A 15,540-nucleotide genomic window follows, 5' to 3' on the forward strand; every position below is an offset into this window, starting at 1 on the left:
AAATAGCGGCTCCGGTCTAGAAACCCGAAATTAACGGCCGTGGGGATTCGTTGCGCTGACCACGCGACACCTTCTATCCGCTAAAGTTGGCACTAACTTCGCCGACAAGCCGCGGTCGCTCGGTCGGTATATAGCCAGTGGCATAGCAGTCAGTTATTGGGTGATTCTTACGTCACTTTATTGCACATCAGAGATAAGCTATAAAACCGGTTAAATCTGAAACCCCGGACGACCCCCCTGAATCGCGAGACAGTAAAATTGGTCGTGTGTCCCGCGGGACTCGGAGCGAAGAATGGCTGTGCTGGCGACAGGAGCAGTTGACTGGACTGACCAGTAGTCAGACCCCACCTCTGATCGAAGAAAATATATACAGTGGTACCTCGCTTAACGAGCACCTCTCATAACGAGCAAAACAAATTGTAAAAATAATATGACTCGCTTAACGAGTGACGAGAGGGGAAGTCCCGGATTGTGCGCTTGCTACAATCAGTCTGTGTTTAGCAGTCGTTCCGCTAGCATCTTAGTGTCGCTTGTGATCACACGTTTTTCCAAAATTGTGTTTAGACGTATTATTTGTGATTGTTTTTGTGCAGAGTTTAATAACCCTTGCAAAAATGTCCCCAAAGAAAAAGCCGCAAAAAGACAGCCATAAGAGAATAAAAATAACCGTAGAAATGAAATGTAAAATCATTGAAAAGCGAGAACGAGGTGTGAGCGTGGCTGATCTAGCACGCACATACAGTCGGTCTACATCAACGATTTGCACTATCCTCAAGAACAAGGACAAGATTAAGGAGAGAGACGCTTCGAAGGGAGTGACAAGAATATCTAAGCAACGGTTACGTATTCTCAATGATGCTGAAAGGTTGCTCCTCATATGGATAAACAAAAAGCAATTGCAAGGCGACACTATTAACGAGAACATCGTTTGTGAGAAGGCGAAAGTGATTTTCGCCGACCTCGTTAAGAAGACGCCAGGATCATCAACGGCCAAAGAAGCATTTAAGGGAAGCCGTGGGTGGTTCGAGAAGTTTAAGAGAAGAACCGGCATCCACAGCGTTGTAAGGCACGGTGAAGCAGCAAGCTCCGACACAAAGGCAGCAGAGAACTTCATCGGCGACTTCAAGAAGCTCGTAGATTCTGAGGGTTACCTGCCGCAACAGGTTTTTAATTGTGACGAGACGGGTCTCTTCTGGAAAAAGATGCCGAAGCGAACCCATATATCAGCAGAGGATAATGCATTGCCCGGCCATAAGCCAATGAAAGAACGTCTGACGCTGCAATTTTGTGCCAATGCAAGCGGCGATTTGAAAATTAAACCGCTGCTTGTTTACCATTCAGGAATTGCACGAGCATTCAAGAAGTGTAAAGTCCAGAAGAGCAGGCTAAATGTGATGTGGAGGTCCAACAACAAGGCTTGGGTGACACGTGACCTTCATACTGATTGGATCAAAGAAGTGTTTGGTCCGTCTGTGAAAAAATATTTGCTTGAGATGAATCTGCCACTCCATGTTTTGCTTGTTATGGCCAATGCTCCTGCCCATCCTCCAGACCTACAAGATGCCCTCCTTGAAGAATTCAAATTCATCAAGATCCAGTTTCTGCCTCCCAGCACCACTCTGTTACTCCAGCCTATGGACCAGCAGGTTATTTCTAACTTTAAGAAGCTGTACACTAAAGCACTCTTCGAGCGTTGTTTTGAGGTGACTGAAGGGACCAATCTCACTCTGAGAGAGTTTTGGAAATATCACTTCCACATCGTTGCCTGCCTCAAGATGATTCAAAAGCCGTGGGAAGGGGTTACCAAGAGAACGCTCACTTCTGCTTGGAAGAAGCTTTGGCCGGAGAGCGTTGTCGAATGTGACTTTGAGGGATTTGAGATAGTACCTGTGGAGCCTGTAGTCAACGAGAGTGTGTCAAGATCATGGGGCTGGAGGTGGATAACAATGATATCGATGAGCTTGTGGAAGAGCTGACCACCGAAGAGCTTATGGAGTTGCATTGTGTTTCACAACATGAAGTTGTGGAGGAGAGTTTGTCAGAGGAGGAGGAGGAGGTAAAAGCAAAGCAACAATCTTCTAGCGCAATAAGAGAAATGCTGAAAGCATGGGAAACTGTTGCATCGTACATTGAGACTCATCACCCTAATAAGGCAGTGGCTGTGCCCGCTACAAATTTATTTAATGATAATGCTGTGTCGCATTTTCACCAAAGTTTGAAGCGTCGGCAAAAACGAATGTCTCTAGACAGCTTTCTAGTAAAAAAGAATTAGATGTGTATCATAAATAATAAACTAATTATTACAATTTTTTTCCCTGCAAATGGAATTCGCATTCCAGGTTGGTTCATTCCGCGTGGAAGAAAAGATGAAGATGATTCACGCTCCTTAACAATGTATATATAGTTTTCTTTGAATAAACGTTATACATAACATTATTTTTAGTATTTTTTTCGGCATGGAACGCATCGTATTTTAACATTAAATTATATGGGAAAATTTGTTTAGCTTAACGAGTGTTTCGCATTACGAGTAAGATTCTGAAACGAATTATGCTCGTTAAACGAGGTCTGTAAAGAATAAAAATGGGAACCGAAACCAAGAACGACTGTGCTAGCGAGGGGCAGGAGCAATTCACTAGGCTAGACTGGACTTGACTGAGATGTATCGTTGTCTTTACGCAATTCCAGGTAGCCATAACTAATTGTCGAGCGGTAACACGTTGGACTGTAGTTACGGTTACGAACGATCTTTTAGTCTTTTATTTCAGTCTGTCATTTCTATTCTATCAGTATTGACACAATTTTGATGTAAATATGTGAAGTGTAGGGTATAAAGGAGACAATTTACGATTGACTATTTGTGCGTGTTATTCATGAGAGATGTTAGTCGTTGGCCTCGACGCATCGTCATTCGGTAATATGTAGGACTGGACAGGAATATGGGAGAGAGGAAGGGAAATTAATAATACGGAAGTCTATATAACAAGTTGCTTCCTGTTGAATTCCCAAAGCGTGTTACACTATTTTTTGTTTAATTTTAAACACTTATATCCCAGTACATATCAGCATTGTTCCTCTGGATTTGTTTTTGATTATATGTATAGACTAAGTAGGTGTACCCCTTCTTACAGACTGATCTATATGTAAAACCACATTTGATACTAGAATTGATTGACATTTTATTTAAAAGAATATTTCAGAAATGCTACTTTCATACACATATTATAGGAGGTAGACCCGTTGCTGAGTAATGACTATAAGTAACGCCCGCTGGTAAGCAACAGTTTCCTAATAAGAAACAGAGGAACAGTGTGTTCTGTGCTGTCCCTTCCGAGATGTTATAACAAGGACAACTATCTCAGGTTAATTAATGTTATTTATCTTGGTATTGTATTGTAGTTGTAATTGTAATGGTATTCATTGTGTGTAGTATGTGACTCTTATGTACTTTTGTTTATTGTTATTAGTTTTGTTCGAGCGTGGCTGGTTATTTTGTGTGTTGTGACTTAGTGTATTACCACTGCCACCGGGTGAAAACCAATTTGAAATCATATAAATAAAATTAACTAGTGAGAGAGGGCAGTGCGTGCAATGCAGGGAAGTGAACGAGTCTTGAGTCAGTCAGTGAAGCAAAGACTAGGAGGTTGGTGTGAGATTGCCGTCAGTTGGGAGTTGATCAGTTGGAGAAATGAGTCAGTTGTGGGATATTCACCAGCCGGTAAGGACGTAAGCAGAGGACATTGTTAAGATCCTTTACCAGGAAACGACGGTGATCTTTATAGAGTGTGTAAATCAGTGAGGATTTTATAGTTTCTTGTAGTTACGAGTTGCATATATACGTGTTCAGTAAATCCAGTCACCAATCCAACCCCTGTATATAGCACACACATACACGTGACAATATTATTTACATATGCGGAGCTAATGGGAGGGAACTAAAACGTTGTAACTAAAAAGCAGCCAGTTTTCTTTCATGCAGACAACCCTAGTTGACGAAATGAAAATTGTCGCACATTTAAGAAGTAAACTGCTGTATTTTGTATTTTATCATTAGATTGCTTGGATCTGTGGGCACAGATGCCATAGGTTTCCGACCTCTGCGCTAGAACGTGGTAAACTGTTTTCACTGGGACACTCTTTATAAAAAGCTGTTAGCCCTTTACTCCAATTTTCAGTGTGCCCGTTTGTTTGAGTCTGTGCCAGGCCAGCTCGTTTCGATCCATCGTTGAACAAGCTGTTGGTGGTTCTCGCGTTTCTGCAGCACGCACTGTTGCTCAAGTGCAGAAATGTAAAATCGAAGGACCTTTCGTCGCGGAGTAGTAGTTCCTTACCAGAAGTATAGTCTTTGTGTCGAAAAGGTGTAACAATTCTGGCGCGTTCGCTCTGTTATTGCCACTGGTTTTTCAGTTCACTAATGCCCACTTTTGGTACGCTGTTATAAATAGCTTAAAACATGCAGACTGGGCGAGCGGGCAGGCGCAAGGATGGGAAGGCACGGAGTATTTCTCTGCATCTTCGAAAAGTTTCTCGCCTCAATAAATAGCAAGTTATCGCGCGAGATATACGCAGAAACGTGTGTAAATCTTCCTAAATGCAGTGTTTGAGAACAGTATGGATTTTCTGTCCAGCTTTATTTTTCCTTCAGCCTGTGACACATGAGAGGCTTCATTTATTCGAAAATCGCTGAACATCGGATCTATACATAATGATAAAGCTCTCGATCTAAGAAACCCTTTTCTGAAGACAAAGATACAACAGTCAATTCAATCATTATTTTCTCCTCGCGGCCATCTTACCTTCGTAAACAAAGCTGAACTTTCAGATTTTCCAGAGGGAAGTTAATTCCACGCGATAATGTTGCTTCAAATAATACAAATACGTTCAAAAAGCGTGTACGTGGCAACCTCTGTGGACAACTAGGAAGACGGAAACGGTTCAACGGTGGCTTCGATAATTTCTTACACGGTAACGTGTTCCACGATCTTGCACATCGGAGAGATCCCTACAACCAACAAGTTGCAGGCGCATTGAAGGGTTGCGGAACTTGAATTAACCTACTGTGTAACTTTGTGACAAGTAAGAGGATTTGCGGGAGTAGAGAATAGGAAGAATAGGGTCTGCCCATGCCATATCCAATTTTCCCCCGATGAGGCTATACAACCACAGTGCCACAGTATATATTCCTGTAGCTGCGTTTTATAAAACTCATCCAAGCAAGTTAGTCAGAGCAAAACTCGTTCCAAATCGCATCCTGGGTGTACGCGTGTACCACCTGGTGCTGACCTTTGGTCCTATGCCGTAACTACAGGCCATGATGATGCACGAGGGATTGGAGATAGATCGCCGCACAGTTTTAAACTTGACATCAGATGGAGGTGAGTTGTCAGTTTCGCGTTCCAGTCGCTTTACAGCGAAGAAACAGCCCATTCTATGCATTAGACAAGACTGCTTGGGCCCCAACGCAGGCCTCAGCGTGGTGATTTCGTCCATGCTCTTGCCGGGAATCCAACCTCGATGTTCCATCCTATAGTCAGTTATACCGAATCAAGGTTACAACGAAATTTTTATGTAAAAATTGTAATATCTGAGACAGTTATAAGCAGACGTACAACTTTCAAGTGACTAAGAGAACTCCAGGCAAGGTTGTAATGTTTATATACTGTTATATTCGTGTGGATGAACCTAGTATGGCATGGCATTCACCACTTGTTTGATATTGACATGGGAAACAAAATATTCTGCCAGTACGTAGTGCATTCTTAAAAGCTACTTGAAGGACATAAGAATAGATGGCCAGATTCTTCACTCCTTTGATGAATAGTGGTGAACAACAATTTACAATCTTTTCCTGCAGTTTTGTTACGCAAGAATTGGCACGGCATTCGGTAGTGCGAGACAAGTTCACTTCTTATTGCTTTGTGATACCAGTTGCACGATTCTCGGGATGAATGTTCTGATGTACAGTTGTGAACAGCATTTAGTTAATTGCTGAGATTGCAACTTCCTGATGGAAAGAGCTCAGAAACTTCATTCTCCGGGTGGAAAGAGTTAATAATTGAGCAGTAGCATTCTTTTGGTACACAGTGAGAATGTTAATTCCACTTATCTGAAGAAAGTTTTATTTTAATTTTAGTATAAAAGTGTGTGAAATCTGTTTATAAGTATAATTTGCCGAACATAGTCCTAAGTTTTCATGTGTCTTCACCAGTGCTCAGAATGGAAGAACTGTGGAAACTATTGTGATCATTTCTTATTTTAAATGCGAGGAAAGTGTCTTTCTTTCCTTAAATCTAGAACTTCTGGATACATGGGCTTAGACCTGATTTAGTTCTGCCAGAGCTTCATAATTGGATATTGCCTGTAAGTGATTTCATGTTTAGAGTTTAGGGCAGACAGTTGGTAGTATATGAACACGTCTGTAATTTATCCTAGTTAACAAACATGTATATAATACTATGACGTGTTGCGCTATGGATGACGCCCCGCCAGCCGTGACGTGCCGAGCGGAGCAGAAGTGAGCCGAGTCCCAGCACGCTGGTTGCTAGGCAAAGCGAGTAAACAGCGGTGACGTAACACGGGACTCCGCAGTTGCTACGCAGCCGTAGACAGCTCCCGACAGAGTTGCTAGGCTATCGGCAAACACGGTGTCAGACAACAGTAGTATTTTTAACTTGTATTTTATAAGAACTTGACATATATTATTGAGCGTGGACCTGAACAGGATAGGATCGAAATAAGTGGAAAGACGAATGTGATTGCGTGTGATTGTGCAACTGTGTTCGTACACCTGAGGATGACCTCTTGAGGTCGAAACATGTAGTGTGACAATAATAAAAAACGCTGTGTGGTCGGTAAAATTAACTCTAATATTGATTAAATACACAACAGGATGCAAGAAACAATTAAAGTAACCAGTTAATTGCAGTCTAGTATTTGTGATACTGCCAATGGAAGTAATTGTGAGATTGTAAATTGTGTGATTGTGAGAGCGAGTGCAATAAACTCGCTATATCAAATAAGGTGTGAAGTTATTTGTCGCATTATACACCCAACACATGACAATACATAGTCACTTATCTGCCCAAAATTTGAAGTTATTTGCCCGATTTTTCATTTGTTTTGGAGGAATAAATATATAGCGATTGCTTGCTTTGATATCAAAACAGTGGGTCAGCATGATTTGTCCTTCAATTTTCATGTTAACAGTTTTTCTAGATTTGAAAACTGGACTTTTCTGCAGAGGGCTTGTCATTCTTTGTATGGGTTGTCATGAGCCAGTTCCATCATGTCACTGTTTTTTCCAGAAGGTCACATTTTCTAACATAGTTACTGGAACTTTTTAGCATGCTTCTTTTTTTGGACTAAACACTATTCTAATAAACTGCAACTACAAAATAAACAGATTCACAGTGACTGACATAAACTTAATAAATTATTTAGTCACTTGATCCAAAATGTGAGCTCACCAGCATAGCAGTTTACTGCACATAAATTTGAGTCTGTTGGACCTTGTGTATGCAGTGCAAATATGTACTGCTTTATGTCTGTTGTTTATTCATTTTCAGTTATATCATGTCAGCAAATTTTAACTATGTATAAATTCGTGATTGTATGTTCACTGAAATACATTGCTATGATTCACTGTTTTTGATATGCTATTCTGTTTCTTTGCAGGTTCAAAATTGCTGTGGAGACATCAGTAAAAGTGGAGTGCCAGTATGTTCCCCAGTTCATCACGTCATCTGTTTGTATGGTCTCTGCCAACTCTTGCTTTTCTGCTCAGCTTGTTATGGTATCGCAGAAGACGGGGTGCATCATCAAGAAGTGACCCTGGGGGAACAATGCAGGATACAGATAGCACATCTGGAGATCAAGTTCAGCAGGCAAAGGATTTTCAGATGTCCACCACAGATTCTCTACCTGCAGAGATACAGCTTGCCAACAGGGAACAGCTGTGTGAGACAGTTACTATTACCAAGGGTGGTATAAAATCACAAACTGACAAACTTGTGAAACCATTTCCTATGTTGAGGGAAGAATGTAAACCTGAGACTTCACATCAGCAGACTTCAGAGCTAGTGCTCATTAAGAAGGTGATGGCTGAGACAGCTAGGAATGTCTGTACTGGTATTCCATATAGTGATGATAAGCATGAAAATTCAGATAAAAATGGAATTCACACAAAAAACGATATTCAAGAAATGAGTCCTGCAGAATGTCCAGTTGGTAAGTTAGATCAAGAATTATGTGTAGAGAAAATCACAGTGAAATCAGTTGTGAATAAGGAGACAAAGATACCAATGTCAGAAGGCTCAGTTTGTAATGGTCTGGAGAACCCAAAGCACTCAACTGATAAGATTAGTGGGACAGTTTCATCACCAGCACAAGTTGAGGGGAAGGAGGTGGGTGAAACCACTGAAAATTTGAGTACTAATGCAAATACTAACGTTTCTCCTCAAAAGTTATCAGAGTCTTCTTATTTATTGCCAGAAGTTAATGTTTTATGCACAAGTGATTCACTTGAGAGGACTGAACACAAGCAGAATACTATTGAAGTAGAATCAGAGGCTTTACCTTCAAACAAAGTAACTAGTGAAGAAAACTCCAGAATGTTACAAGTGTCAGACATCAGGATACAACTGGATAACAGAGACACAAGTGTGGGACTTCAGAGCAGTGAAGTTGGAGTACATGTTTTACCTCTTAACTTAGATATTCCAGAAAATTCGCAATTTGTGGACTGTGTTGAAAAAGACATCGATACAGTTCAATTGACAAGTGACATACAAATTTCTTCAGCTGTTAAAGACGAGGAAGAAGCAGATGATGATGGGAGTGTTAGTAGTGTTGACAGTTTTTCAGTCGCCACGACTGTTATGACTTGTGAATTAAGTGCACAGAGTTTTTCAGCGGAAAAAGATGAACATGAGGAGAGTACTGAGTTGTCCACAATGGAGACAACTGCTCAAGGAAGTGTGTCTGTGCCACTTGAATGCAAATTATCGTCCTTGGAGTTGAACAAAAATACAACAGGAGAGGCATCATCTGATGCAGGTAGTATATCAACAAATGGAACAATGGCTGGGAGTATTTCGGTGGCATCTGAACTGCAAAGAACTGAAAGAGACTCTGCAAATCACAGTCCAGCTGATGTAATGCTTGCCAGTCCGTCCATAAGCAGCTATTCTGATGCACATAGTGAGGTACTGTTTCATGCAGACTGTTTATATTCCCAAAGGCAGCTGTTATCATAATACCTCCAAATTCAACAAAATTAACATATCTCTTTCTTTAGCAGCTTAGAGCACCTGAATACTGGCAATGAAAGATTTACATGAATCTGTCATCTTCATGTTGTCTGATCATTTTGCAGGTATTAAGACAACAGTTGCTGTTAAATACTGTGTAATCTTGAATATGTTTCGTTCTGTTGCTAGCATAGATTTTCACTCTTCCTTCAGGGGAAAGCTGTATGTAGCAATTCAAGATGTGTGAGTTGTCATATATTGATGTTTGGTTTAATCATTTCCATTTTTGTTAGTTTAACAGATCTTCACATCAGAAGGATTACTTTATACCACAGGCATACATAGCAACTACTACAGTAACCAAAATTCAAAATAATGTCATATATGTGATGAAAACTTGTAGTGTAGGCTATAATGGGCTAAAGCATTATGCAGGCTTGTTGATCAAAGTGGGTTGAAACCATACTAAGATTGAATGCAAATGAATCATTCATATTCTGAAGGGTGGGAGTTCAAATATTTTTGTATGCACCTCGCAGCTAGCGGTGCACCGGTCGCTATGAAGCACAGAGAAGTGAACTGGTCAACAAAGGTAAGAACCTCCCTATATAACGCATGTGGAAATGAACTCCAGTCACATTTTTCCAGAAACTTCTGATTAATAAATTTTATACTATGCCCTGATGACACTAGTTATCACGGTTTCTAGATAATTTTCAGTTACTGTCTACATTCACCTAAGTCTTGGTGCTGTGACCAGACGAAGGATGATTACATAATTCAATTTGAGTTCCATGGTTTTAAACATGAGTTTATGCCAGAAGATGAGTTATCCTGACTGAAAATAAATAATGGTTTTCCTTGGTCCTGTCAGACAACTCTGGAATTGGTACCTGTAGAACACCACAACAACTTTTTTAGTTTACCATCCTCACGTGGCTTTCATATAGCATTCAATATCTCTGCAAGTAAAAAACGTTCTTAAATAACATTCATTCTGATAAAGGGTCAGTGCACATAGTTTGAGGTTTCCTTGTGAAGCAATATGAATTTCTGTTCTTAAAATTACTACAGAATTGCACAGATTCCTGTAGTAAGGCAGACAGTTTCTTTTTCAGTGGATCAAGTCAAGCATATATTAAGTTGTATGCTTTTAGGTAGTCACAACACCAGCCACTCTCTCCAAGTCACCTGATTGCTCATACTTTGATTTAACTAGTTCCATATGAAGGGGCAGAGATCAAAATTGTGTGTTGCTTGCAGCTTTGCGATTCACCATCACCATTTAAATGTACCCCTACATAAACGTACTGTAAAAGCTGTAAATGATTTTTAATGCTTAAGTTGCCCTGTTATACTTCTGTGGGATTTGGTAGCTCATGTGAAATGCTGCAGATATTTTGAGTCCTAGGTTGCTTTGTTGGCTAGCAGTTTTATGTAGAATGGTTTCAGATGTTAAGCCTCTTTAATTTAATCCTAAATTCTAGGCCCTGGGCTGAGGTAAGATGTGTTAGGATTTTACAAAATTGCGTTTTAGCTAAATTGCTTCAGAAAAATGCAATTGACATAGGTTTATATAGTGCTCTGTTTGAGATTTGTTCATGTGGCATTTCCCATGATATGCTGTGACACATGTCTCCAGTGGGAGAGATAACATTTGATTATCTTTTACAATATTAATAGTTCATTAAAGAGATACTTCTCTTATCTTGTGGTATTTTAGGAGTTTATTCAGATTGTCTTAATCCTGGAACTCTTATAGATTTGTATCTGTTTTCTTGGAGGGAAGGGCAGTCCAGTGCAGAACATTTCAAATTTGGGTTGTGTTGGCATGGAATAGGATCCTTGATAATAGTAAAGGACCACACACCTGTTGTCCTGAATTTAGCAATTTGGGGCTATAATGTGTAGATTGGGAAATACAGTGCGTACAATCAAGTGCGCGCCGCGGCTGCAATTTGCCGTGAGTCATACCACCGCAGAACGGATGCAGTCGCGGGGAGTGTTGCAACTCCTCCCCGCGACTGCATCCGTTCTGCGGTGGTATGACTCACGGCAAATTGCAGCCGCGGCGCGCACTTGATTGTACGCACTGTATTTCCCAATCTACACATTATAGCCCCAAATTGCTAAATTCAGGACAACAGGTGTGTGGTCCTTTACTATTATCAAGGATCCTATTCCATGCCAACACAACCCAAATTTGAAATGTTCTGCACTGGACTGCCCTTCCCTCCAAGAANGAATTATTATAATTCTGATTACATTGTATTCAGTAGAGATAAGTTTCAGATATTTATGAACAAGCAGTCTTTAGTCTGTATCCTAACAAAACTTTACCAAATATTGCAGTATTAGGTGTTCGTAATATTTCTGCTTTATATCGGGAATTCCCAAAACTGATGCTTAGCCTGATAACCAGCTGTCCTTACATAGGTTGTACTTGGTGTTTGTCAGACCCTGTAATCAGTTTCCTTGAAATATACTACTACCAGTTTCACATCCTTTATAATCTTTCTACACTGATTGTCACATTATCTCTTATGCAGTTGGAAAGGAAGCAGGTGAACAGTTAACCACCGTCAGGATCAGATCCTGCACAATATGCTGAAAATAAAATGAAAAATTATTTTTATGTAATCACAGTTTAAAAAATCAATATCCTTTCAGAACCTTTAAAATTTGATTCACTATAATTCCAGAAGTGGATTTGAATGTAAAAAGTAGACAGAAAAGAAGAATTGCCTAACATGTGACTGTAAATATCTTTGACGCTTAAAATTATTCATGTTTTAGGATTCGCATGATTTTGATTGAAGAGGACATGCATCTCCTCTGTTGTAGTTCACCATTTTGTTCCAAACATGTTGTGGTTTCAGTAAGACTGTTTTAGAAGTCCAAATGTCAAGTATATTTTTGTGTTACCATTATTACCTTAATGACAGTGTTTAAATGTTTACCTTGCTCACCAGTACCTTCAGCCCTGTCACCACCATCTTCATTTGCCATTTTCAAGGGTCTTTTATTTGCAGAAATCCCCAGTAAATTTAAATTATAGTATTCTGGGTTGTGGTACCGTGTAGTGTCACTGGTAGTTGGTTACTAGTGGTTCAGAGGAACCACTTAACAAGAAAGCTACACAGAGCCATAACCCAGACGATTACAATCTAAATTTTTACCCTCAAGAAAGCCACACATTTTACTGGTAACATGTTACATTGTGTGAAATAATTCTTATCAGTGCCATGATCACAGGCCACGCATAGATACAAGACACATCGTACAGAGTAAGGTACAAAACATCTGGACTTACTGTGTTCTCATATTTGTTTCTTACTGTAATGTTTGTGCTCAGAATCTTCTACAAATTTCATAATGGTTTCTATAGGTTATAAAGTAGTAATCATGTGTTTTGGAATTATCACCTATTCCCATATCAAGTTACACTGGACCCAGTGATTGAGGCTAGCTCTTTCTAAGGGACCCAACAGAATAGGTGTTTTTCCTCACCTGAGAATGGAAACAGATCCAGTTTCCGAAACGTCGTGTTTTTCTTAGTTATCTTAAAAACCAGGATGATGGATAAAGTCCGAAAACCCAACATCTCTGCAGGGTACAAGTAAACAGTTCCACGTTTTCCAAAATTAAAGTTGTATGTGGAAATGGCAAGTGGGATAAATATGTATCTATCAACTTCATTACAAGACAAATGCCTGTTATGTATGTTTGTTAATATATGACCCCATGAAATTCTGAGGTATGTAAAATGTATTTGAATATTAATGTTCGACATTTGTTTCTGCAAATGGGCTTTCCACATATGCATTAAGATGTAAGATATGACCAAATACACAGGAAGGCTGTATCAGTCACTTATGTGCCTTCAGATTAATGCTGATATGTTGCAAGACTTGTGAATGAAAAATCATTTTACAGGTTTTCAAGAAGATGTATTTTTCATCATAGGTCAAAGAGAGGTTCATAATGGAAAAGAATAATTAAATTTATGTATGCAGTACTTAAACGAATATTGTTGAATGTAAATAGTGCTCAGCAATAATTTAACTATAATGCACTTGAATTTTTATTGCAGGGATTTGTATTCTTGGTTGTTGCATTTTTGATTTGTAATATGTTTGAATCTATGTGCACATACAATGTGTTTGATCCCTCATGTTTGTTCAGTAGGTGCAACTGATGCAAATTTCAGTGGGACTTGGCCATGCATATATCATCTGGGGACTGCCTGGGTTGGTGTACTGTCACAAACAAAAGTGACTGCTCTTTTGTTTCTCCCTTTCTGAGAAAATATTGTCGCGTGTTCAACGCAACAAGAAATTGTTTGGGTTCTCGGATCAGAACGAATATTTATTGGACAGTCATTTTACACTCACACTTACAATTATTCCACTTATAACATTGTCAGACATTTCCTCTCCAATGTTACAATGCTTCTTTCACCGCTAATCTCGGCTCATTGTAATCTGGTCTCAATGAGTCTGAGTCTCATTTTACAACCGATGGTCAGTCTTGGCATAAAGTACCCACCTGGGGCTTGCGACTAGATCTTTATTACTGTTTGACAGTTACGGTCTTGTTTTTTTGTGGACACCCTCTCTGACGAGAGGACGGTCTGTCTTCTGTATATGCTGCTGGTCTTTGCCAGCGCAGTCTTTCTTGGGTCTGAGTCCCTTGGTACTCAAGACCATATATTATTGTCTCAAATTTGAGACTTCCCTTTTCGTCACCTCCTACAACTCGCAAGGTCACAGTGGAGGTATTCGAACCCGCCTCCACACGTGGTCTTTCCTTATACCCTACCATCAGATGACTAGAAGACACCTTGTTCAAGGGTTCCGTTTCACGTATTCTGTCGTCGCTATGAGTTTTCCTAGTTTTCGAAGCAGTTGTAGCGGGAACGTCACTCATTGCCTAGGAAATCAACCCTGATCTCCACAATCATTCGGCTTTCTGGTGGCACACCAAAATATTATGTCAGTGAAAAGACTACCTGACATCATTGACCACTGCACAGGCAACAAGTACCATTTTACATTAGCTGTAAATGGCATTAATGAAAATATATACTTTACATGATATTCTGGGTTAAGTTAATATAAATCCTGGCTTTAGTTCATCTGAGGGGATGAAATTGTGTTTAACCTAAAATTTACCTGCTGGTAATTATGAATTATGCTGCTGATATTTTTTATGACTTAATTTAATTTCTTTGGATGCATTACAGTTTATTTTAGAGTTATGGTTGTCTGTGTTTTGTGTGAGTTTTATTATTGTCACGTGTTGGGTATGTCACACGACAAATAACTTCACGTGGGTCTCGGATTTAGCGAATGTTTATTGGACACTCACTCTTACACACCTTACAATTATTATCACTTGCAGTGTCACTTGACTTCTGGCCCAATACTCTAATGCGACATCTCAACTATCCTTGGCCATGGTTGGATCTCAACTGTCTCTGGTGGCGGCTATCCCAAGATTGTCTCGTTCTCGTCTGTGTTGTCTCTGGCTCTGCTTTTATAGGGGTTATGTGGACTGGATACCAGACACCATTTCTCACGGTTCCGTTTCTACTATTTCAACAGTTTGCTCTTATTGCACTACAATGGAAGTACCTACTCCAAACACGTTACATTATTAAGAATGGACTTACCCTCATAGTCAGATGTCCTGTAGTATATATTTAATGAATGCTGACACTTAATTGCAGTGTTTATTTGTAAGTTAATTTAGGTCACGCTTATTTCTACAGGGTTCAAGTGACAGTGGTAAAGGCTGCAGTGATGTGGCAACACCACCTTCACGCACACCAGCCAGTGGAAGTTCTCTATCTGGTGATGTTCCCTTGTCATCTGTATATGAATTTGTCCTGCCACAGCATTTGGTTGGTCGTCTCATAGGCCGTCATGGCTGCTTTGTCCAGGAAATCAAGAAAAATACAAATGCCAGCATTCTCATCAAAAGACATCCAGACACCCAGAAGCTCAAAATATGTGCTGTAGAAGGTATGAACTGATGTTTGAATGTTTCTAATATTTGTCAGAAGGCTTTTTTAACGTTTTTCTTTTCATTTCTTAATAAACTTAAATTGTATTTAATGTTCAGTTAATTAATATGCAGCAGTTATGTGAACATGGTTTTTCAGCTTGAAATTATCTAGGGTAGTGAATGATAGGAAAATCAGAAATGTTACAAAACCATAGGTAAGCTAAAGATGACACAGAAATCTGTCCATCATGTGCATGTTCTTCCCCCCCCCCCCCATCTCAGC

At 39.8% G+C, this 15,540-nt stretch overlaps 1 protein-coding gene across 5 annotated transcripts in view; it reads left to right on the plus strand.

Moving 5' to 3' along the window:
- Positions 1–15,540, plus strand: part of LOC111865421 (A-kinase anchor protein 1, mitochondrial) — a 123,413-nt gene that overhangs the window by 93,562 nt on the left and 14,311 nt on the right. For all 5 annotated transcript variants that reach the window (XM_023853444.2, XM_023853443.2, XM_023853446.2 and 2 more), the window contains exons 2-3: positions 7,675–9,203; positions 15,022–15,274. In XM_023853444.2, coding sequence (XP_023709212.1) covers positions 7,719–9,203; positions 15,022–15,274 — 1,738 coding nt within the window. In that variant the 5' untranslated portion in view covers positions 7,675–7,718. The remainder of the gene's footprint in view (positions 1–7,674; positions 9,204–15,021; positions 15,275–15,540) is intronic.

The sequence above is a fragment of the Cryptotermes secundus genome, unplaced genomic scaffold, assembly GCF_002891405.2.
Source record: "Cryptotermes secundus unplaced genomic scaffold, Csec_1.0 scaffold343, whole genome shotgun sequence".
Taxonomy (NCBI): domain Eukaryota; kingdom Metazoa; phylum Arthropoda; class Insecta; order Blattodea; family Kalotermitidae; genus Cryptotermes; species Cryptotermes secundus.